This window comes from Natator depressus, chromosome 2, assembly GCF_965152275.1.
Source record: "Natator depressus isolate rNatDep1 chromosome 2, rNatDep2.hap1, whole genome shotgun sequence".
Taxonomy (NCBI): domain Eukaryota; kingdom Metazoa; phylum Chordata; order Testudines; family Cheloniidae; genus Natator; species Natator depressus.
In genome coordinates, this window is record NC_134235.1 from 111,509,641 (window position 1) to 111,534,838 (window position 25,198).

The following is a 25,198-nucleotide window of genomic DNA, read 5'->3' on the forward strand; positions in this document are numbered from 1 at the left end:
CTCACTCAGAAACGTTCTGCTTCAGTCACCAATACAGGTGACGTTCCTTGGGAAAAGTATTTCTTCCCCTCCTGTTCCCCCCAAACTCCAATAACCAATCAATTTCATGCTCTTCACCCCACCCCAAGCACAGACCTAAACCTCCAAATCCAAACTCTACTTCCATTTCTTTCAACCCACTCTTGCCCTTCCCAAGCTCCTCACAGGGGCTTCCCTACCTAGCAGCTGTCCCTCACGGCAGCAGCGACTTTGAGGGCAAGGCCTGTCCTGCAGCCTCTGGTAGCAGCATTGGTAACAAGCATGTTTCCTCCAACATCTAGAGCATGGGTGGAGGAGGAGTTAGCATACACACCCTCTTTAGTCATTTGGAGAATGGGTTCTTATTGGTTCTTGAGGTGAGTGGGTCCCTTTGGCCACTCGTGGTCTCACCTACTTGGTGTGGGCGGTTATTCAGGAGAGCAACTCTACCTAACTGGTGTAGGGATTTCGGAGGGAAAATAGGGTTCCCTGCGTTGTGGATGGAAGCAAGAGGGCAGTGAAAAAGACTCCAGGTCTTCAAACCGCAGGTAGAAGGTCAGCAAGGAGAAAGAAGGCTACAGCTACTAGACTCACGCTCAGTGCAGCACCAATAGAAACAGGCTGCTTGTTTCTCCTCTACTGCTAGAGCTGGTGAGGGCCTTTAGATGTGGGCAGGCACAAAAGGTGCCAGAGCTGGTGACTATCTGGGGCGTCTATGGTGCTGTCCTAGTCATGCAGGAAGGAAGCTCATCCTGTAGCAGTAAGCACATCTGCAGCACCACAGCTGCTTGAGAGCCAGATTGTAAATCCCTTGGTATTGGTGAGCTTTCATGGCCACAAGCACATCCCATGCAACTATTCATGGAAATGACTGCTCACCAATCTGAGTAATGGGCTTACAAGCTGACCCTAAGCAAACACCATCTGATTCCGTTGCTGCTACAATGGGCAGTGAGCTGAAAGTGTTAATAAGCAGAGCTGGCCCCAGCTTTAAGTCAGGCCTGCAAAACAACTCTCTACTTCTCCCTCCTCCTAAAAGCTGATTACTGTCCAGCATGATCACAGCTCAGGGCCTACCTGGGGATTCGGGGAAGAGTAAGTGAAATGACTCCTTGGGATGCATTCCAAACACATACCTTCTCCATAAAACAATTCAGTTACATGTTTGGAAAGTGAGATCTCTAGTCCCTTATTTTTCCTCTCATACAGGCTCCTGTTTGAGAGCTCTTTTTTAATCTTTTAATCCCTTTTCCTCTTTTTAATCCCAGTGAGTTAGCCCAACATATAAATTAGTTTAATCTTAGCAAAGAATCTTAAAAGAAAAAAAAAAGCAGTTCTCTTTCATAAGATGCAAACGTGAGCCTTTATTACAGAGCTGACTGTAACCCTTTCCAGGCAATAAATGGCTGAAACCAAAGGAGAAAAGCAGCTTTTAAAAAAGGTTTGTGGAACAGTGTCTCCTCAAACCCCTTAGGGTTGCCAACCCTCCCAGATTGGCGGGGAGTCTCCCAGAATTGGCCTCAATCTCTCGGTGACTCTTAAAAGCAATTGGGGAGATTTTAATAGGCCAAAGTCCGGTAGGCAGCACAGTGGGGCTAAGGCAGGCTTCCTACCTGCCCAGGCCTAGCACGGCTCCCAGAAGCGGTTGGCATGTCCGGTTCCTAGGCGCAGGGGCGGCCAGGGGGGTCTCTGCATGCTGCTCCCACCCCGAGCACTGACTCTGCAGTTCCCACTGGCCGGAAACTGGCGGCCAATGAGAGCTGTGGGGGCAGTGCCTGCAGGCAGGGGCAGCATGCAGAGCCACCTGGCTGCCCCTAAACCTAGGAGCTGGACATGCCTGCTACTTCCAGGAGCTGCCCAAAGTAAGCACTGTCCAGCCCCTTACCTTCTCCCGCACCCCAATCCCTAACCAAGGTCAGAACCCCCTCTGGCACCCAAACTCCCTCCCAGAGCCTGCACCCCTCACCCCCTCCCACACCCCAACCCCAGATTGGAACCCCCTCCTTCACCCAAACTCCCTCCCAGAGCCTTCACCCCAAATCCCTCCTTTACCCCAATCCCCTGCCTTTACCCCAAACCCCTGAGCTCCCTACCAGATTCTGAACCCCCCTTCCCCAATCCAGAGCCCCCTCCCACACACTGAACCCCTCATCCCTGGCCCCAGCCCAGAGCCCACACCCCCAAACAGAGCCATCATCCCCTCCTGTACCCCAACCCCCTGCCCCAGCCAGGAGACCGCTCCAACATACTGAATCCCTCCTTTCTGGCTCCACCCAGGAGCTCACACCCCCAGCCCAAGCCCTCACCCTGCCCCAGCCCCGTGAACATGAATGGGTGGGTGGGGGGGGGAAGAGTGAGCCACAGAGGGAGGATAAAATGAGCAGGGGGCGAGGCCTTGGAGAAGGGGCAGGGCAGGCAAGGGTGTTCAGGTTTGTGCAGTTAGAAAGTTAGCAACACTAAACCCCCCATCGGACTCTGCCACTGCCTCAGTTTCCCCACTCATGTAAACCAGCAGGTCACTTCACCAGTCACTGCATCAGTGAGGCTCCCACTGGTGTCAGTATTTCATTCCTTTTTCTGAAAGGTCAATGTATTGATTAACCACAACCTCAAGCAAGGCAGCTAAACCAGGTCCTGCCACCTCACTCCTTCCTAGGGCAGCTGCAGCTTCCTCGATAACAGGTATTAGCCAGCTGCTGGGGCTGAGGACCTGACCCAAGATTTCCTGCACTCTCACCCTTAAATGAGCTGCTTGCTGACCTTTTCTCTCACTAGCTCAATAGTCACTGGGGGGAAGGCTAAGCCCTTAAAGGGCCATCCCACTGTCTTGACAGTTTTTCACGTCTCTACAGTGAGGTCATCATAAGAGATGAGATTCTGATGTTATTGCAGCATATAACTTTTAAATGTGCTGGAGATGTCAGTATCCTATGCTTGTGATCAGGATAAGGGAAAAAGCATTTCTAGAAGTAATATGCCTCTATGATATAAAGAAATTATACTTGTTTTGAATAGTGAGAGGTATGGAAATCAGATCTAGTGTCCTACTCCTCCCTGTTCCGCTGCACGTTTTTCATTTGGGGGAGTGCACGACGGATGAAGACCATAGAATCCTAGAATATCAGGGGTGCAAGGGACCTCAGGAGGTCATCTAGTTCAACCCCCTAAATCAGTTTAGTTTAGTCCCCAACTAAATCATCCCAGCCAGGGCTTTGTTAAGCCTGACCTTAAAAACCTCTAAGGAAGGAGATTCTACCACCTCCCTAGGTAACCCATTTTGTGCTTCACCACCCTCCTAGTGAAAAAGTTTTTCCTAATATCCAACCTAAACCTCCCCCACTGCAACTTGAGACCATCCCAGACCATCCCATCTCCTTGTTCTCTCATCTGGTACCACCGAGAACAGACTAGATCCATCCTCTTTGGAACTCCCTCTCAGGTAGTTGAAAGCAGCTATCAAATCCCTCCTCATTCTTCTCTTCTGCAGACTAAATAATCCCAGCTCCCTCAGCCTCTCCTCATAAATCATATGCTCCAGCCCCCTAATCGTTTTTGTTGCCCTCTGCTGGACTCTTTCCAATTTTTCCACATCCTTCTTGTAGTGTGGGGCCCAAAATTGGACACAGTACCCCAAATGAGGCCTCACCAGTACCGAATAGAGGGGAACGATCACATCCCTCAATCTGCTGGCAATGCTCCTATTTATACAGCCCAAAATGCCGTTAGCCTTCTTGGCAACAAGGGCACACTGTTGACTCATATCCAGCTTCTCGTCCACTGTAACCCCTGGGTCCTTTTCTGCAGAACTGCTGCCTAGCCACATGGTCCCTAGTCTGTAGCTGTGCATGGGATTCTTCCATTCTAAGTGCTGGACTCTTCACTTGTCACCCGATGATCTAGCCAGCTTTCTATCCACCATCAGTGCAATGGCCTTCTCTACTACAAGGACAGCTAGATGCTACTCTTGGGCTACCAGGGAAGCAACATGCTCATCCTCAGCGCTCTGATTCCCAGAGAGTGCATGAATAAGGAAGAAGGCAAGACTCAGACTATCCCCTGCATGGTGTTGTCCTTGAACTTCCACCCAAATCTAAACTATCACACATCCATTATTGAAAACAGTAATAAGTGCTACAACTATTTACTGTTCTGTCTCCCCCTGCGCAGAGGACTTTGCAATTGTGCTGAAGTATCAGCCACTCTAAATTTAAATCTTGAAGCCAGATGCCACCTTGTGGTGAAAAAAGTCAGGCCCCAAATTGCTCTTTGAACTGACTTCCAAGCTGATTCGGGTGGATGGAAAAGTGAGCTGTATAGTACTGTTCATGGTTCTTCTAGAGTCGTTTTCTTGAGTAGAGTCAGTTCAATGAGTATAGCAGATTTCCTTGGATTTTGACCACACAATTTATTTGGTCTAAGGAGAATTTTGAACATTGCTTGGGTCAGGGCCCCTGGAAAAACAGGAACAACATCACCTCAGTATTATTGGATCCTATAGAAGAGTAAGTAGAAGCTATATTGCACCATATGTTTAATACTTCTCCAGAGTCTGTATGTTGTACAAATATGAGTCAAGGTTCATGACAGTATTGTAATATAGTATGAATAATGCTACAGGAAGCAAGATTACATAGAAAGTCAACTGTGGAACTGGGAAGACAATCCAGGAGCCCAAATTCTCACTTTTGTGGTTTAATAACTAGACCAGGGGTTCTCAACTTCATTGCACCGTGACCCCCTTCTGACAACAAAAATTACTGCATGACCCCAGGAAAAGGGACTGAAGCCTGAGCCTACCCGAGCCCGACCCCCCTCAATGGGGGACCAGGGCCAAAGTCAAACTCCAAGGGATTCAGTCCTGGGGAGGGGTGTCTGTAACCTGAGCCCCGCTATCTGGGGCTGAAGCCCACTGGGCTTGGGCTTCAGCCCCGAGCTCCAGCAAGTCTAATGCCAGCCCTGCCGACCCCATTAAAATGGGGTCGCAACCCACTTTGGGGTCCCGACCCACAGTTTGAGAACCGCTGAACTAGACTATACTCCTGGGCATATGTGTATCACATTAACACTGAAAGGGGGGCATGGGGAGAGAAATCAGTGATGATCATCTCAGTCCCAGGAAGCCATTTCAAGGGTAATGTTGAAAATGCCCTCTGCACAGCTGCTTTGCACAGGGTACCAGAAGTTATCTATTCAAATTCATTCACTGTTCAGTGTCCAATTACTGAGTATTTTGTGGGTGCAGCATTTGTACTCAGACTTGAATTCTTAGACACAAATCTGATGCCATTTCTTTTCTGAAAGAATCTCAAGATCCAGTTGTGGCAGGCTAACCTCAGTGACACTGTGCTAGGTAACAGAGGTTTTGTCAATGCCAGAGAATTTCACCCTGTTGTAGCATCCTTGGGACATCTGAACATCCATGGTTATTTGTCATGGTGCAGTATGTCCATGTTAGCCATTTTGTTTCTGATACACCACTGCTCTACACCATACACAACGTTGCCTGCAATCATTGCAGTACCAGAGCATTGTGGGTACACATTCTAGTGTTCCTATCATAGGTCTTCACAGTGGAGGTTTGTGGGAGTACCAGTTTACAGGTGGAGAGGTGCTATACCTTTTAAAAAAATGGAAGCCATACAAATGATGGCGTGTCAATGTATGAAAGAGCGTGTCTCTCACCAGTATTATGCAATGGCTACACCATTTAATTTATTTTCAACATGAAAAAGCCGGATGACTGAATGCATTGTCCTGTGTAAAAAAAACACAACAAAAAACAAAACTGACTACATATAGTTACAGAAGCTGCAATAACTAAAAATAAGAAAGTAATCCAGAGTACAGAAGACATTGCCCAGAGCGACCACTGAGAAGCACTGTGTTGGGAGGACAAAGACCTATTGCAACTGCACAGCTGTAACATTATTTAGCACTGAAAAAGCAAACAATGAAACAATAGAGAACACAGAGGAAGTGAGCCTTGCTCCAAACCAATGCTAGCAATACTTGCAAACTCTTGTTTGTAGATGTGAGGTGTGTAACAGAAAGCACAGCAGCCTCTTGCCATGCCAGAATCCTCCAGTGTAGCCAAGAGGAAATTGATCCCGACAGACTGTGCCCTGACAACTTTTAGCTGTTCTGATCAGCCACACCAAGAATGCAATACATAAATAGTACATACTGTACATAATGGAATAATTTAGTGAACCAGAAATTCATATAGCTAAGTAGCTTCTACAGTCATGGACTTCTAGGTGCAGATCTATGCATACAAATAACAAATACAAATCTGTCTTGTTCTGAGTGCAGCAATAAATCTTGATATGCAGGTCTGGCTGTGGGAAGGGTTCACAGATACACACAGTTCAGATATGACTATGATGTAGGACCCATGTCTCTTCTGTGTTTTGTAAAGTTGAGACAGCTGACAGCACTCAAATAACCTAAAGCAAGCAGTCCTGGTGGCAGCATGCATGCCTACTAGAAATGAAAGACACACCACAGATGCCTACAGCCTAGGGAGCATGTAACAGCCAAAGAGCAAGTGTGCACACTTTTTTTTTTTTTTTTTTTTAAAGATATGACCCTGTGTGCTGCAAAACACAGACCGTACGTTTTAGATAGGCCATCTTTATTGAGCTGAGTTCCCCCATAAGGTCAGTGTTTACACAGCATCCATTTTGCACTTTGGAGGCAGTGTAGCCTACTTGATAGATCACTGGACTGGGACTCAGGAAACATGGTTTCTCTTCTTGGATTTGCCATGGCCTGCCGGGTAACCTTAGGCAAATTGCTTCACTTCTGCCTCCATTTCCCTTGCTGTAAAACAGGGATAATGATGCTTAACCTCCTTTATAAGGAGACCTACTGATGAAAAGCACTATGTAAGAGCTACGTGTTAGTTGGTCATGCCAGAAGTCTGAAATTTCAAAAGGCCTAACTTCTGGATGTGTACCCTTACTGCATGAAAGCTGCTCTCACTCAGGTCTCAAATTACTACTCCTGCAGATTCAACAGGCTTATATCTCCTCAATCTGCTGCCTTTAGTACCTTGGCCCACTTCCTGCTCATCTGTGTTCTCTAATTCCTGGGCTTCCAAGACTATGGTTTCTTATTTTGCTTTTTAAGCTCTCCAGTAGCTCCTCAGGTCACTTTAACTACTTATCCCCAAGACACACACATCAGCCAGATCCCTTTTGGTAACCTTATTCACTCCTGTGGGTTCAGCTCTCTGCAGAAGAATCAAATCTACATCCCACAATCTAGGATTCCTGCATTAGCTTCTCTATTTCCCCACAGAGTTCTCTTCATTTTCAAGACACCTCACCTGACTAAATTTTGGCCATTTCTTCTCCTCTCTCAGGTCTACCTAAACCTCTATCCTGTCAACTCCCTTTTGTTTGAAGCACAGACTATGTCTACACCATGGGGAATATAGCCACATAGCTATCATGGCACAGCTATGGCTGCCTAACTAAATAACGTAGACGCAGCCTACAAAGATGAAAGGGAGAGACAACAGGTAGGTCGACAGAAGAATGCTTCCATTGACCTAGTTGTGTCTACATCGGGGTTAGGTTGACATAGCTACGGCACTCAGGGGTGTAAAAAATCCACACTCCTGAGGGCCATAGTTATGTCAACCTAAACTAAGTGTAGACCAGGCCCAAGTCTATTATTGCCACCTCTTATGCTTGGAAGTCAGTGTATCTACATACCCACATACACAGCACCTGAAAACCACCAATTGTGCTTAGCTTTCAAGACCTAGGTTTCAGAGTTAACAACCCACTGGGAATGAAAAAGGGTTACTTCATACCTTCTTTCTCGTAATTGTTTCAGGCTGCCTGCAGACTCAGGAAGACAATATAGTATCAATTTTACACTCTGTTTTCAATTGGAAAGTTTTAATTCACAATCATTACAACCAAAACAAGTTTTTTAAAATGACAGTTTAGATTCTGAAGCAACAATTCCATAAGAAGGAATGAATTGTGCAGCCAATTCAGAAGTTGCAAAATACATGAATGTCTTGGCCTATATACACTAAGCAATTTTAAAAAATATTTTCAAACTTTTAGACTTAATAGCCATATCTGTTCTTTATATTTAACACACACAACTCTCCACACCAATGTAGAGTAAGACAATGTTGACAAACAAATTTGTATACTGAGCAAAACAAAGCCAAAAGAAACCTCCCCCCAAAACCCCACACAGTACTTTAACTGGATCCTCCACACACATTGGACAGCACAGAAGACAAGGTGTAACGCAGTATTCCGCCCACAAGAGTGCCTGTAGGGAAGAAAAACTGTCAGTCCCCTTCGTGGGGGCTGGTCAGATAAAGGAGTGGAGTTAACTCAAGAGTCTTTCTATGCCTCCTGCTAGAGATTGAAGAAAAGTCACCATATCTTTCATGGTCAGTGTCAAAAAGACTGCTAACAAATCCAATGGAATCAGCATGGATATTTTACGCTCTTCCACTGCTGGGAATAGGTCACAAATCAGCAACACCAGTGGAGTTTCTCCTCACACCTAGACTTGAAAATATGTGACTGGGGACAAGGAAATCCAAGAATCCAAGTATTAGAGTTGCTCTGGCACAACCATCTTTCCTCAAAAGTGCAATGTCACTGCATTAGTCCATTTTTGCAGATGAGAAAAGTGAGGTGGAATGAAATTGTAGCTTGCCTTAGGTCAAAGAGCAGAGACACAACATAGGACTCCCGAACGTGTGTGTTCTAGTCACAAGACTACACTCTCTCCCAAAGTGTATTTCCTCATCCTATCCCTCACCCCACCCCTAAATGTGCTTCCACTTTCAATCTAAAAAACCACCCCCGTACTATACAGTGTTCATTTTTTGTTTTAAATGAAACTGGTAGGTCAGTACCGATAAACAACCTTATATAGAGCCACACTAAAGTGTAATAACAATGTAGAGGGGGAAAAGCGTGAAAGGAACAGGTGTTAATTTCTAATTTGAGGGAATATTGTTTTAAAAGTTAAGGATGTTAATTTTTTTTAATTAAGCAGTTGGCTATTTTTATAGATTCAAGCTATTTGCATCCATAACGGTTGAAATCTGACCGTTGGGTTTGATTACATACTGTTCTGCACCCAAACTAAAGAACCACCATACTACTTTGCAAATGAGATACCAATACGCCTCCAAAAATATTAACTCGTACCAAAAGAGTTCTCATATCAAGTCTATTTTATTTTGTTTTTGTTATCTGTGCAGTCAGTTTAAAAGAACAGTTAACATGATGAATACAGACAAACCACGGAAGCATTAGGTACAGTATCTTTTAACAGTTAACACTGAAGACGCAAATGACTACATTAAACACATTCTTTATTCTGGCTGTTGCCAAACAAACTGAAGTTGAAACATACATAGGTCTAGGTCAGTGTAAACCTAACGTTAAGCAGCAAGTTGCTCACTGATTGCAGCACAGTATATAGCATTTACTGCAAATAGCTACAGCAGCAGTGCTTAATGAATGAACTGCATAGAATTAGCCTTGTGGGCAGGTGTTAAATAACCATGATAAAAATCATAATGGCTTCCTAACAGGTCTGAATTTTGCAATAGTCATAAGAAAAATCCTACAAGAATACAACTGTCCTCAGTTTTCTCCTGAATTTGTAGCCATTATTTAACTACTCTTTTCAACCAGCCTATATTATGTGCTTGTTCTACGATCCCTGGCAGTAGCCTTTTCAAATAAAGTGTTTCACATACAAAGCAGATAACTGCTGCTCACTCAACCATTGCTACAAAAGTGATATGAATATATTTTAAATTAATTGACCAAAACCAACCAGTATATTCAGTAGAATGGTTGCAATAAGGCATATATATTTAAAAATAAATCTAATTAAAACAAAGATTAAATCAGTCATTTATATTTTTGCTTTACAAAACGGTTTTTTTAGAATTGTATTATTTAATTAAAAACTAAGTGCTCAGCTACAACTAAAATACTTTAGATGTACATTGTTAAAAAAAAGTCCAAAACAAAATATTTTGAAGACAAGAACATGAGTTCTATTGGACTGGTAAAACTTAATACCTTGGACCTGCTCACAGGCACACGTTCACATAAATACACCCTTGTTTTATAGGTGTGTGCAAAACCCCAATATGCCGAAGTTTCCACATGGGACATGTGCAGAAAACCCTTTTTATTTTCTCCTATTCATATTATACATTGACATCTTCATCACCGAAGCTACACAACTCACACTATCTCTATAATATAAATCTCATTGTCATGCTGCTACTAGGAGCATGAATGTTATGTTATAGGTGGATTTAGTGTTACTGGCAAGTAGGTCACATCAGCATTATTAATTAGTAAGAGTGTTGGCTATTTTTCACAAAATGACAGACAGACTAGATGAACTCCATGCGGGGGAAATGTTGATCAGAAAGGCAGGACAAACTTGCTTCCCAGAGTTCTATATTCATTAGTTTTAATTTCCATGTTATTGCATACTTCCAGGTAGAAGTGTCAGCACTGAAACTTACTGGGTTTCCCTCATCAACTTACTCAAGGCATGAGGCACAAGGACTTTCGAGCGCTACCTTGCTTCGTATCTGTATAGCTGTAATTTCACATTTCTTCACAGCTGTTGAAATTAGAGCCTGTCTGTGGGTTTCCATTACCTCTTTAAGCAGGAGAGATTAGAAATGTCAGCTTTTTGCTGTCTGTGTATTTCCTATGTATACTTATATTTCAGTTAAAACTGAAACTTACATATAGTAGGAATGCTTTGTATCAAGATTATAGTCCTTTTGCAGACTAAAATTAATAAGAGTTTACAAAATGTATGTTCTTAATGAAAAGATTAAGAAAAGTGCTCCAAAATCTGCTTAGAACTGTTAGGTTGAAGGTATACTGTACATCAAATGGACTATACTGTTGAGTATGTCCTAAAAGCAAACACTTGAAACAAGCAGGAAAAGGAAACAATGTTGTTGAACAGTTTGAATACAGTACAATGGGGATATTACCTTAAATCAATAGCCATTTCCAGTTCCCATTCTCACCAGTAGGAAGTATGGAACAGAAAAAACTATTAATATGTTTTATATGTGTTTTGAGGATATGTGCAAACTGATGTGTAACCATGCTTGAAAGTGTAATCCTGTAATAAAGCATGTTTATACATACATGCTGGTAAACAAAGAAAGAACATAGAACTTGCAGGGAAGGGTCAAGGACATCCATTACATATTTTAACACTGACACATTAGGAAGAAAGTTTATGTCAGCTGTTTGTGGTATACTTCAGTGAATACTGTCATCTTCAAATCCTAACACATTGGCTTTCAAATAATATCCACAGATAAATTAGAATATAAAAGGCAGTAAAAATGTGCTCTTCTCCCAGACATAGGAGTCTATTCTATCAAAGAGCTAAGCATTGCTATTGTCACTAGAGGTTCAAGAGAGTTTGTCCACAGATGTAGGATTCATAGTTTGTAGTTTTAAGACATTTTCCTGTAGAGCAGAATCTGAATGCAGGGAAAACTAAGGAGAAATTAAACAAATCAACAAGATGCATCCAAAGTTTATGAAAGGAAGTCAAATGAGCTTGTTCTAAAACACAGACACTGTTCTTTTTGTAGCTTCATCCCCCAACATCCCCCTTCAGAGGCAGCACCTGCCTATTCTTCCTTGTTTGATACACATTAAACTCTAGTTTACAAAGTTGCTAGATTGCTGCAATGTGGGATTTAATTTTGCTTGAAGTACAATGCAAAAAAATAATAATAAAAAAAAGGATGTTCAGCTGGAGTACAATTCAGGTACTGAAGAACTGGGAGAATCTGCTAAATTGCTGATACAACCAGTAACCACCACCACCAAACATGGAGGTACTAAACACATTGCTACAATACTATTAAAGTGGTGTCCACCAAATTGGTCACAAATTCTTCATAATAAATGGTGCCAGAAAAAAAAAAATCTGGTACCAAATACCTGATGTAAAAATGTTTACATTTTAAAGTGAGTTAGAACTGTGCTTGCCACTTTAGGATACTGAACAGTGAAGACACTTAACCCATGCTGCACCTCCCCATCTCCAGTAAAAATGGAGACAGAGATTCAGATGACAAAACACAGACGTCTAGCAGAATAGTTTTACCTGTAACCCTTCTTGTGTCAAAACCAAGAAGCCGGGTATGGTCACCTGATTATGTTTTTCTTTAAGGAGATAGTTACAACCTCCACATCACGTGCATCTAGTACGGATTCTCTCACGTACAGAAAAGGTTACTAAACCTCATTTTAGAATACCATGCAAGCAGGATATCCTTTGAACATCTTTCAAGTTTACATGCATTGACAAGTTGAAGAATATATATTTATATTTATATAGCTGAATGAAATGCAGAAATAAAATTAAATTTTACTACAACTAGTTGCAGTGCTGTGAAATAAAAATAAAGTTCGCAACCATTTCCAGTCTGAGATGCCTACCCTGTTCAGACGAATGGAAAGGCTAGGTCTAGGGACCAGGAAACCGCATCCATTTGCAAGGGTGGGAGCTACAGCAGCTCAGCCTTTTCCACGCGGAGAGATTCTCCCCCCACCTTCTTTTTTCTAGTTCTATACGGCTTACCATTAAAGCCCTTCCTGAACCGCTACTAAAGTAGTGTATATCTGAAATCCAAAAGTAAAGACTCACAGGTATTTGGCTTTTTTCAGCCCATTGTTTTTAGTAAAACCAAACCGCTGAATCACACAGAGCAGCAGAAGTGTTTAATCTGTTCATAGTTGACTATCTTTTTAAGTTGCTTCTTCTGCTGGTGCCCTTCTTTGCCGTGCTGATTTCTGTCTACCTCTCTGTGGAGTGGGTGGAGTCTCCTGTTCAGCTTCAGACTCTGAAGGCTCATTATCCCCCTGCTGGGATCCTGTGTCTCCTATCAACTCTCTCAGGAACTTGAATTTAGATAAAAACAGTTGCCACACCACATACCAACCTATGGGAGACAAAAACCAAAGAGTTACTCATTTATGTTATACAACTTCATATTTTTCCAACATACAAAAACCCAAGCTACAAAAAGTGCATTCATCAACTGCTTACCAGCGCTCGGAAAAGGATTACCCCTTTCCAAAGATTTTAAAATGATCTACAGTTCTCAATTTGATTCAACTAGTAGAACTCTCGTCTCTGGACCAGAAGAGGCCAAGTTCAAATTCCAGATTAGGACTTGAGCTCCCTGTGAACGTTAATATGTCAGCATAGCAACAGGGGGTAATGAATATCGCACAGTTATGGGTATCATCCTTCCAGTGTTAAAATGAGCTTGTTTCTTGACTGGCCATGACACTTTTTCATTGTAAAAAGATAAGCCCAGCATTTCTAGCCTAAACTTGCTCACTCAATAAACAGACCAGAATACCCCGGTCTCTGCATAAACTATTGCTGAATGCAATCATGCTTTGGCTGTTTTACTACACTGCTAGTTTTGTAACAGGTGTGGGAAGATCTTAAATTAGGATTTAGTATAACCCACAGCTCTGTTCTAGAATCAGACTGACGAGGTTCTCATTCTTCTAGCCCTCAAAATATTCTGAAGTGATACTTCAACTGGAAGAGTTGATCCCTTCAGTTCAAAAGTCTTGCTTAAACAAGGTACTACCTCATTTACCCTTCCAGGATTCCATTACAGAAAAGTTAAAATGATCAGGGAACACTATTTAGTATTGGACAGCTCCTCCCACCCCGACCTCCATATACAGGGAAGGGACTATAAAAGGCAATTTAAAACATGTGCTGTTTAATCAGAACAGCAAATTACAGTAGTTAGTCTTCATTTTTAATGCCCTGCACAGCCTACCCCCAATCTAACCATTATTTTGAACAGGATATCAAGAGGTCATCTTTCGATTCTTACTACTGAGGGCATTCTGCGCCAAAAAATTAAAAATTCTGTGCACAATATTTTAAAATTCTGCAAGTTTTATTTGTCAATAAATAAATGTAGAGGCTCCAGCATGGCAGCGGGAAGCACAGGCCACTGGCTTGCTGAAGGTGGGAGATCACCCTGCAGCCCCCCACCCCCAGGACACGGACTCAGAGGTGAGGCACCACCCAAACCTGACAAAGCACAAGGCTTGGGCCTGCCCCAGAAACACCCTGGGACCCTGTCCCTCTGCGCCAGGCGCACCAGGTGTGGGGAAGGCAGGCTCAACCAGGTAGGATCCAAGTGTGGAGGGGCTCAGTGTGGGGGGGATTCAGGTGTGGGGTGAGAGGATTCGGTGTGGGACAATCTGGGTGCAGGCAGCTCAGAGGGGGGATCTGGATGCACAGAGGCTCGTGGGGGGGAGGGTTCCAAATGGAGGGGCAAGGGGACTCTGCAGAGGCTTCCAGGTGAAGGTGGTTGGGGCTCAGCGGAGGGCTCTGAGCGTGGGGAATCTCCGCGGGGGTTCTGGGTGTGGGAAGAGTATGGCTTAGTGGAGTGGGGGTCTGGGTGCAGCTAGTCGGGGGACAGTGGTGTGGGGGCTCAGGGTGGTGCAGCGGGTGGGGCATCAGGGTGGGGGTTTGACTGCAGGGAACTCAGTGGGGGGTGGTATGGGTGCAGGGGTGGGGGTTCAGAGGCGGGAGGTGTGGGTGCAGGGGGGCGTCCAGGTGCAGGGGCTGAGGTTCAGGTATGGAGGGCTAAGGGGGTTCTGAATGTGCCCGGTGAGGCTTGGCAAGAGTGTCTGGGTATGGGAGGTGCGGATGCATGGGGGTTGGGTGGATGGGGGAGCAGTTCCCTGTACAGTGAGCCCCCTCGCAACGGTTGAGGAGTGATGGGGGCATGAAACAGGGGAGGATGCTGAGCTTCCTGCAGCTGGGGGAAGTTTTGTGGGGTTGGGTCTGACACAGTCCCAGACACTCCTTGCAGGGAAAGAAGAAATCCCGTCCTCTCCTGCCTCCAGTGCAGACAGGACTAGCAGCTGATGCTGGCTCAGGGTAGGAGCCACTGGCCCGGTGTCCCCAGCCCCGAGATGATTCACCTCTCCGTCAGGTTCTCCGGGTGCCTGAAACAATGTACCTGCACTGCTAGGGAGTGGTGTGTGACTGCTCTTACAGCTTCCCTTTGCTTCCCTGTCAGAAAGTCATTTTTCTGTGGGAAAGCAAAGAAATCTAAAGGGAACATGAATTCTGTGCACACGCAGAATTCTCCCAGGAGTAAATTCTGCTCTATCAATGTTTCCAGTCTTCAATGCCCAGTTGTTACATTTTCTAAACCAACATCTTTATGCTGTCTTCCATGCCTCTCCTCAAGCATGGAAGGATCTCCACTAAATATCTGAAAAGCCATCTTATTGTCTCCCATATCCTTCCTTAAAACTCTCCTCTGCCATGATGCCTACAAAAAAAACTTGACCATATTTAGGGAAGTTACTGAACTGTGATTACTGGTCTTGTCGGCTAGCATTGTCTCATTGTTTCCTTGTGCTCCCTCTTTCTGCTTGTTGCATCCACCTGTTGTCTCTAACCATATACTTCAATCGTAAGCTCTCTGAGGAAGCGACTATCTCTGTTATGCATTTGCAAAGCGTCTAGCACAATGGGGCCCTGATGACTGGGACTCTTAAATGCTACCATCATAATTAAGGCTTCGAGTTTGTCACAGAGGTCACGGAAGTCATGGATTCCGTGACTTTCCATGACCTCCGTGACTACTTCAGCAGCCGGGGCACCTGGCTCTGGCGTAGCTCAGGCAACCCTTGTGGCAGTCGTACTGGCAGCTGCTGGGGCAGTCTCGGGCTACCGTGCCCCCCTTGCCTCACCAGCAGCAGAGGAGTTTGGGCATGAAAGGGGGCTGGGGCACAGGAGGGGGTGAGGCGGGCTCTAGGCAGCTCTTACCTGGGGGGGCTCCCCAGAAGCAGTGACCTCCCCCTGGCTCAGCTGCTAGGCAGAGGCGTGGCCAGGCAGCTCTGTGGTGTGCGCTGCCTCCACCCGCAGGCACCACCCTCACAGCTCCCATTGGTCGCGGTTCCCAGCCAATGGGAGCTGTGAAGCCAGTGCTCTGGGTGGAGGCAGCGCACACTATAGAGCTGCCTGGCCACGCCTCTGCCTAGCAGCTGAGCCAGGGGGAGGTCGCCGCTTCTGGGGAGCCTCCCAGGTAAGTACCACCCAGAGCCCGCCTCACCCTCTCCTGTGCCCCAGCCACCTCCCACACCCAAACTCTGCTGCTGCGAGGGAGGCGTGGAGCCAGGTAGGGAGCCTTATGGCCCCGCCAACTCGCCCCTCCCCCGCCAGCACCCGGGCAGCCCTCCCCCAGTCCCACCCACCCTCAAGTTTTAGTCAGAGGTATTTTTAGTAAAAGTTATGGACAGTGATTTGAAAAATTATGCTATATAAAAGTGTTATGGTGTTATACTAGAAAAGTTAGTTTTATCCTGCTTAGAGTTAATCATTAATACTTTGACTCACATCATGAACTGGGAAAATCCTGTCAATCCCAAATTTAAGTCACTGGCCTATATGAATTTTAATTACCTTTAAAAATCTTGTTTGCCCAGAACTAGCAGAACCAGTCCTGATTATTTATTTTAGGTGTTACCAGAGAATGATAATAGACATCCTTTAAATGTGGACAATAACGCAAGGCTCATCAAGGAAGATGATAACAATACAGAGACATCTAGGGAATCAGTGAGTGTGAAAGATGATAGTTCTCTCTCTGGAAAGATAGATTTTAAAAAGATTATTTTTTGTGCCCTAAGATCATGCATACCACAACTGGCTCTACAGAATCTGTAGTTGAATCCTATTTCCCTCACTGGCCCAATTTTTATAGAAAAGCAATCAAACAATGCAAAGGCATGTTAGTTTCTACTCACGGGGGGGGGGGGGGGGAGGGAGAGAGAGAGGAAAAAAAAAAACAATAAGTGTGTCAAATGAAAACAGAAAACTACCAGCAATATACATATTGCTAGGATTAAAACTGTACTCATTACTACTAGTTTTCTATTTTCATACACATTTAATATAGATGAATGATACTCAGGATATTACAAACAATTAAAGAAAACCTATGAAGCAGCTATGAATCTCCAGTTCTATAGGTCCTCATTCTTGCCACTAAATCATACACTAAGATTTGATTTTTTTTAAAAAGATGTAATGTACTTTATTAGACCTTACAAACGTATATATGAAGAAAAAACAGACAACAAATTATCTATTTTTTTCCCTAGAAGCCCTTCGAAGAAAGCCAATTCACATAATAAAGAGTACAGTTTTAATTCTAGGGACAGCAGAGAACAAGATATCAAAATATTTAGCATCTTCCACAAAATAGTATAGGGTGCTCTAGAATAACTCATTTAAAAGATGAACGAAAAATATTGAAATGTATTTAATACCCTAGATTACCAGCATAAGTGGGGCACTGAGCACATCACTTGGTATTACACAATAAGTGTTCCTTTTATTTTTGCGAACTGAGCCATTCATCTTACAAATGATCATTTGTATATCTACAAAACTCTCTAGTTTAAGACAAGAATTTGGACATATTAGATAACCAGCCAATTCAGACCTCACTGAGCAACTAAGAATCTACGGTCAACTAAGTACACTGAATCACTATACAGATTTAAAAAGCCGTGCAGGATTTTACAGAAAGCCAATGTCATGATACTAAAGAGATGGTCAATTTGAAATCTAGTCATTTATATTAAAAAAGTTAGAAGTACTCTGAGGTGCGACACCTGCTCCCAACTGTCACTGTCAATTGTGGAGGTTTTACAGCCATTTTCTTATTTTCTTCTCCCACAGGTTCTCTCCCCTTGTTGCTGTGTAAAAGGCATACATAAACATGTAAAACTGACTGACTGTCCAGGGGAAACCCTGGAAGTGTCCCCACATAATGTAATCAAAGTGGATAAAACCTTTTTTTCTAATTGCTTTCAGTCACAGTGTAAGCTCTGATTTAAGAAAGTGTTATCTGAAGCAATACTAAATAAACAGATTCAGAGAAGAGTGATTTTTAAATTGTGTCTCTTTAAAAACATAGGTGTTATACTGGAATTGCTGAATGCCTGTAAGGACACAAACTGTTCCTTAAATATAATGTGGTCAGGAAGAAAACTGACAATCAAAACAGATTATGGAAAAAAACACAGAGGCCTGTCAGCATTTTCAAGAATCTCACTGAGAATGAGAAAAAGAATTGTGAAGAGCTCAAATGCTATGGCAACACAGGCCATGTACATGCAATAGACATAGTACGTGTGGCTTGGTTCCACAGGGCTCTTTGAGCTTGACTCTCCCTCAGCGCAACTTTTCAAATACAGTCCAGGCCTATTTCCTTCCCAACAGGAAAAGAATTTATCGCTTGCTAGCTCCTCTTTACAAACACATTTTAAAGACAACTTCAAAGGAAAGGGCATTTTCTTTTTAACTGTCCTTAGAAGGACAATGTTGGTTTAGGTCTCTTAGGCTATGTCTACATTAGAGACCTTACAGTGGCACCTCTGTACCCATGCAGCGGCACTGCTGTAAGATCTCTTGTGTAGCCTTTCTATGCCAATGGGAGGGAGCTCTCCCATCAATATAATTAAACCACCCCCAATGAGTGGTGGTAGCTTCTCCCGCTGACCTAGCGCTGTGCACACCACAATTATGCTGGCAAAACTTATGTCACTCGGAGGGGGTTTCCATACCCCTGAGCAACATACGTTTTGCCAACCTAATTGGTAGTGTAGACACAGCCTTAGATTTTGAAGGTCTGCAAAATTAATTAAAAAGAGTTATGAAACAACTGAATGTAGCATTAAAGAACAGCTTGTGTCGTAAGTGTGTTCCTGTCTACAACTAAATTCAGCCTTCTGAAATAGTACACAGAAGTCCCCTATCTCAATGTTTGTTAAATCTGGTTTGTTTTTTTGGGGAGGGGGGTGGGGTTATGCAAGATGTAAGTCAAACCACATCCTGCTAGTCAAAAGTTCACTAGAAATTTTCAGCACACATCGAAATGTACCTCTTTGCAGTCACAGAGTAGTTCAATGTGTGCGTATTGTGAGGAACTAAATCAAGTCCAGACAACAAATGCCCAAGTTAGTAATATCAGAGTTCAGCTTGCCTGACACTTCATCCTAACCTCACTTTCTGGACTGTGCTTCAATATTGTCAAGATCCCACCATTCACAAAAGAGTGTGTGATGTTACATATAAACGATTATGTTTACTCAGGTCTGCATGACCTGAATAAACCTATGTTTGTTGTCTGATGTGGCACACAAGTTTGATGACCATAGATCTTGGCATGTTAAAGCTTTTTACTACCAATGACAAGAGGCACGAGACGACCAAGGCTAAAGCAGTGAAGTGAAAGAAGGCAGGCTAAAAAAGATTGAGGAAAGGAAGGCTATTAAGCCAAAAGGGAAAATGGGAGGGAGGGAGGGAAGGAAGGAATTACTGGGGAAGCCAAAATCTGACCTGATGGAAGGGAGTGAAGAAGAAAAAGGAAAGTCCTGAAATAGGTAGCAGTAAGATAAACAGATGGGGAAAATAATACAGATTTAAATGACTGCTATTTGAGACCCAGGCTGATACTTAAATTAGCTGTGTGATAACTGGGAGCATGTGCTCGTTTCACGGCACCAGGAATAGTGCTTTTCTCTAGGCAGAAGAGTCCCATGCCTTGCTGCTGGAGCCCCTTACATACTGGAGACATCTCAGCTCTTCTACTGACCTGTTGGAGCTTTAGCGAATGAGGAGTGGCATACTCCCCCTACAGCAGATCCTGATGAGAACAGAAAAGTCACACATGCTGAAGGAGCCTAAGCTCCCATGGGAAAGGAGCTGCTTCAGATCTCACTCTTCTCCTTTGCTGCAGTGTAAGGTGGAGGCATCCAGACTACTGAGCAAGGCTCACTCTGCCTTGATCAGCAATTTGGTCAGAAACCAGCAAAGAGGATGGAAGTGGAAGAAATTTGAAACTCCTACCTGCTCGCTACCACCAGTCTTAATAACTCAAATGGGCACACAAAGAAAACAGGATAGCACACAAATGGCAGGGAGGAAAAAGCAGAAAACAACAACAAAATCATAAATAGTTGAGAAGAAATGAAAGGAAAAGAAACAGAAGCAAAGTGAAGTTCAACTTTAAAGAGTGACTGACAAACAGCCATGTTTACAGTTTCTCAATCACTTCTGTAATAAATGTGCTCAGTTTACCAACAGATTTTTTTTCTAACTGCAAGAGCCCCCCCACCCCCTATCTTTCTCCTCCCCAAGGTTCAACCAAGACTCTGAAAGGCATCAACTCCCACTGATGACAATGGGAATTGTGGATACCAAGTAATTCAAGATCAGGGCACCTATTCAGGGATTTTTATTTAAACAACAATGTAGATGCCTAACTTTAGGCATATATGTTTGAATATTTTGGCCTATGTCTTTACACGGCTGAACATTTAATTTTTCTAATGTGATTAATTCCTGTTGACATTTAATGTTTTAGATTTTTCTCTTTTCTCCGTAGAAGAGTGGTAAAAACTAATTTAAGTTGCATGATAAAAAAAGAGAACTAATTCAGCATAGCACACACTAACCATATTTGCGTTAAAGAGTGGAAATTCAAATAGCACTACACATGTCCACCAGATCCAAGTGTTAAATACAAATTTGTAACTACAAATAGGAGTTGTACACATCACCCTTGAAACATGAATCAGACATTTTTTCCCATTTGGTTAAACCTTTAAAAAAAATTTCTGTAATTAGATAAAAGAATATGTAGTGCCAGTATTATTCCATTAATATGTTAGGAATAGACAATAAGCAAAAAATGAAATATATTGATTACAGAGTTCAAAGTGTATACCACTAAAAACAACATTGTAACAGGCCACAAGATTTGACTTCATTATGGCACTAGGAGTAGTCCCCCTACAAAACTTATGCCCCAATCCTGCAAACATTTAAGTACATGCTTAACTTTACTACTTTGAGTGGTCCCATGGTAGGAGGTCAGGGCAGGGAAGTAAGGTGAAATCAATGTAGCTGTGGTGAATTGTGAGCTTTCATGGGCAGGGACCATGACTTCTTTCCTGTGTCTAAGTGCAAAGCACATTGTGGACACTGGGGGTAAAAAAGCAAAAATAAATTTAACTGTGTTAATGAAGTAGTGAACTTTTTAATGGTGTCTACTGTATATGTCTATATGCATGCAAACATTAATAGAAATTGTAAGTTGCCTTGCTGAAGCAGATTTGTTTAAATATTTGTTAAATGCTTAGTAGTAAATAATAGTTTTAGCTAAAGCATTGTATTGTAACGAGTGATGTGATATTAAACTGCTTTTTGAGACTACTACACTAACAGATTTAAACTCGGTATTGAGTCTTCCTTAGTAGCCCAAGCATGCAAAGCTACCTCAAATCATAGGAAATGTTCAGCTGTTTGATGGTGTGGAGAAAGGACCATGTTCAAGTAAAAACTGTTTGACATGAGTTGCTGTTGTAGGGCAAGTGTTAAGCAAAATGGTATGATGGGGTACCTTATGGCACAAAGAACATATGCAAAGAGACACAAAGGCTTGGATTCCTGAATGGACGATCCACCCAAGACTGCTCATTTGGACCTATGGGGGTTTGAATTTGAAGGATCGTCTGTTGTCTCAGATCAGTGTACCAAATCAGTGTAAAGGCTCTGCTTATTTGCAAATCAGCAAATTTTAATAGTCACCAACCAATGAGAATCAACCTTTCTTTAGGAAAATAACTAAAAATTACAAAAGCAAAACAAGATTAAAAATGGTTTAAAAATCAAGATTTCCTGAACAAAACCTAAAAAAAAAATCCCCACACCAAACCCCACAGCCCAAAACCAAAACAAACCCCACAATTTTTGATGCATTATCTTAGCAATGAATGCTAAATATGATTTTTCACTCTGCTATTCCACCTCATTTTTATGATAAATATAACTGATACTGTATTTTTAACAACTTATAGAGATGACTGAAAAATTCTGAAGTGTTTGAAACAGTCAAAAAGATTCAGCAAATTTTTGCATACATAGCTAACTCTGCAATTTGAATCCACATGTATTCTCTCTTCCCTGGGCCATGCATGCTACGGTTTTGTACGTGAATTAAAAGTATTGAAAAAAGGGCCCAGAATAGTTTTAAAATCCCAGCTTCCCCACCAAGCTTGGTTTGGTAGAAAAAGGGCTCTCCCCTACGAACGGTGTCGAGTTACTACCTGACTTGAGTGAAATGGAAATAAGTTAGCTTCATTACTACTATTACAACAATTTATATAGTGACTAACATTGTGGCATGTAGGCACATTGGGCCCAAACCGGTACAATCAAAATCAATGGGAGTTTTAACATTAACTTCAGTGGCAGTAGGGTTAGGTCCTTCTGGGAAGAATTAATCTACTGCTGAAGACTTCTAACACCCACAGAAAAAGAATTATAGCAAGAGGCAATACAAATATTTAGACTATTTGCCAAAACAACGAACTTGGAGAGAGTGTCTGGTAAATCATTTTTTACCCAAGAAAACACAGTTATTACCAGAGACTCTTCTACTTATGTTACTAGAAAACTCAGGGCCCAATCCTGCCTACATTCCAACACAAGTACCCCTAGTCGTGTGTGAAGTCTTGGCAGGATAGGGCTCTAAAACAGTGGTTTTCAAACTTTGGGTCACGACCCAGTACTGCGTCACAGAATGCAAGACACTGGGTTGCCTTGCTCAGCACCCAGGGACCCTGGCGGCCGGCCAGTAAAAACTAGTAGTCCCTACCTGTTCTGACACCACGCTGTGCCCTGGAAGGTCCGGCTCCTAGGCGGGGCGGGGGGGACCACGGGGCTCCACACGCTGCCCCTGCGCCGAGCACTGGCGCCGTTGTGGGGGGTGGGACCTGCAGGCGAGAGCCATGCAGAGCCACATGTGAGCCTCCGCCTAGGAGCCGGACCTGCTGCTGGCTGCTTCTCGGGCACAGCGCAGTCCACGGTGCCAGGACAGGCAGGAAGCCTGCCTTAGCATCCCTGCTGCGCTGCTGACTGGGAGCCACTGGAGGTAAGCCTGCGCCCCAACGCCATGCTCCAATCCGCTACCCCAGCCCTGAGCCCCCCCAACCCAGAGCCCCCTCCTGCACCCCAAACCCCTGCCCCAGACCAGAGCTCCCTCCCATACCCTGAACCCCTCATTCCCAGCCCCACCCTGAGGTCCTCACCCCTGCACTCAAACTCTCTTCCCCAGTCCTGAGCCCCCTCCCACACCCCAAACCCCTCATCCCCAGCTCGGTTGTGTCACGGGCATCAACAACTTTCTTTAACTGGGTCGCCAGAAAAAAAGTTTGAAAACCACTTAAATTCAGCCAAAATTTTACTTAAGAAGAGGAAGCTCCACTGTCCTTTAAGCATTTTTAATCAATTTAATACATAATTTTATTTTCTGACCAAGGTAGGTAAAAAGCATTTACGCAAAGAATTTAATAAGACTCTTTAGTTAAGTTCTTACTATGTGTTACATATGGGGAGAGAGAAAAAGAGAGGAGGATGCCTGACTATTACAGAATAATCCTAGTCTTTCAACATCACTTCTGTTACATGCTTTTTACATAAGGTCTGCACTCCAATCAACATTTATCATGGGAGTGTAAAGAAAATGAGGAAGCTGACCAGATTGCATCTTACAGAGCATTCAAAACTCTTCTCTTTGTTTCTCTGATTTTTTAAAATACAACAGACACCTATAGAGTATCCTTAAGTGCCTCTCTTTATGGGGCTCCATAAACGTCCTTCCGTTAGTCTCAAATTAACCTCAAATTAGTTGTTTAAATTTTTTTTTAAAAAGCACAGTTTTTAGTAGGAGGCTTTTTTAGTCATTCACTGGTATTTCTATTGCCGTTAATACTGTCCTATCTGCAGAGCATAACTGTTCAGCAACACGTTTCCCAAAAGAATGTCAACTTCAGAACAAAAAGAACAGGAGTACTTGGAAATGCAGTGCAACCCCCCACTGCTGCGCACCCCCCCCCACATTCTAATGCACCCCGCCCCCACCATTTGGATACCATTAAATTAGGCTTGAATAAAGACTGGGAGTGGATGTGTCATTACACAATGTAAAACTATTTCCCCATGTCTATTACAAAAGGTTTTTTTTCTCTCCTGCTGGTAACAGCTCACCTTAACCGGTCACTCTCCACTGAATGCACCCGATGAAGTGAGCTGTAGCTCACAAAAGCTTATGCTCAAATAAATTTGTTAGCCTCTGAAGTGCCACAAGTACTCCTTTTCTTTTTGCGAATTCAGACTAACAGGGCTGCTACTCTGAAACCTCTCGTTACAGTGTGTATGGTAACGCCCATTGTTTCATGTTCTCCGTGTATATAAAATCGTTTTACTGTATTTTCCACTGTACGCATCCGATGAAGCGAGCTGTAGGTCACGAAAGCTTATGCGCTAATAAATTTGTTAGTCTCTAAGGTGCCACAAGTACTCCTTTTCTTTTTGCGGCTACAGACTAACACGGCTGCTACTCTGAAACTTCAGACCAGTGTTGTGAATTCAGCTCGGGAGACATTTCAAGGCTCAAAGATTTGAGACCACGCGAAGAGAGCGCTGTGAGCGAGCCCCACAACGGGGCACCAGGCTCCTCCCCACTCCCTCCCCCGGCAACGCCGAAGCGGGCTCCGCGGAGAGGGATCGGGGCAGGGACTCACACGCAGAGACCTAGGGGCGCGTACTCACCGCACAGCATGAACAAGAGCACACAGGCCAGCGTGGCCACGATCACCAGCAGCGTCAGCCCGACGCTCTGCCACATCTCGGCTGCCCGGAGCGGAAGGCGCTGGGCGCTGTTACCCGCAGGGAGGGCGCAGCGGCAGCAGCATCACCACGGAGCATGGAGGGAGGCGGCTGGCCGCGCTCGCTGCGCCGGAGAAGGAATTGCGGGCGCGGGCGGTAGTTATGAGCCACCCCCAGGACTCATGGGCGGCGGGGCCAGGCCGGAGATGGGGGAGGGGCAGGCACAGATTTAGGGCCGCCGGCGGCGGGGGAGGGGGGTGGCGGCACTGGGACCCCAGGGGGCACAGCGGGGGGTGGGGGGGACGCGCCCGGCGGCCGCCGCCTCAGACCCGCCGGCTGGGAGGAGGTGACGCCCCACGTGGCTCCGCCGCCGGCC

At 44.0% G+C, this 25,198-nt stretch overlaps 1 protein-coding gene across 1 annotated transcript; it reads right to left on the minus strand.

Annotated features, from left to right (window-relative positions):
• Window positions 1-9,197: 9,197 nt before the first annotated feature.
• SMIM13 (small integral membrane protein 13) lies at window positions 9,198-25,052 on the minus strand. Its single transcript, XM_074944886.1, has 2 exons — window positions 24,766-25,052; window positions 9,198-13,024 (listed from the first exon to the last, which is right to left on the minus strand). The coding sequence occupies exons 1-2, from the start codon at window positions 24,839-24,841 to the stop codon at window positions 12,831-12,833; spliced, it is 270 nt and encodes an 89-aa protein (XP_074800987.1). The 5' UTR covers window positions 24,842-25,052; the 3' UTR covers window positions 9,198-12,830.
• Window positions 25,053-25,198: the final 146 nt, after the last annotated feature.

Bases quoted from the DNA above. Each gene is read 5' to 3' on its own strand.
- SMIM13 (XM_074944886.1), bottom strand. From the start codon at position 24,841: ATGTGGCAGAGCGTCGGGCTGACGCTGCTGGTGATCGTGGCCACGCTG. The intron at 13,025-24,765 runs GTGAGTACGCGC...TGTCTCCCATAG, and splicing joins GCTCTTGTTCATGCTGTGCG to GTTGGTATGTGGTGTGGCAA.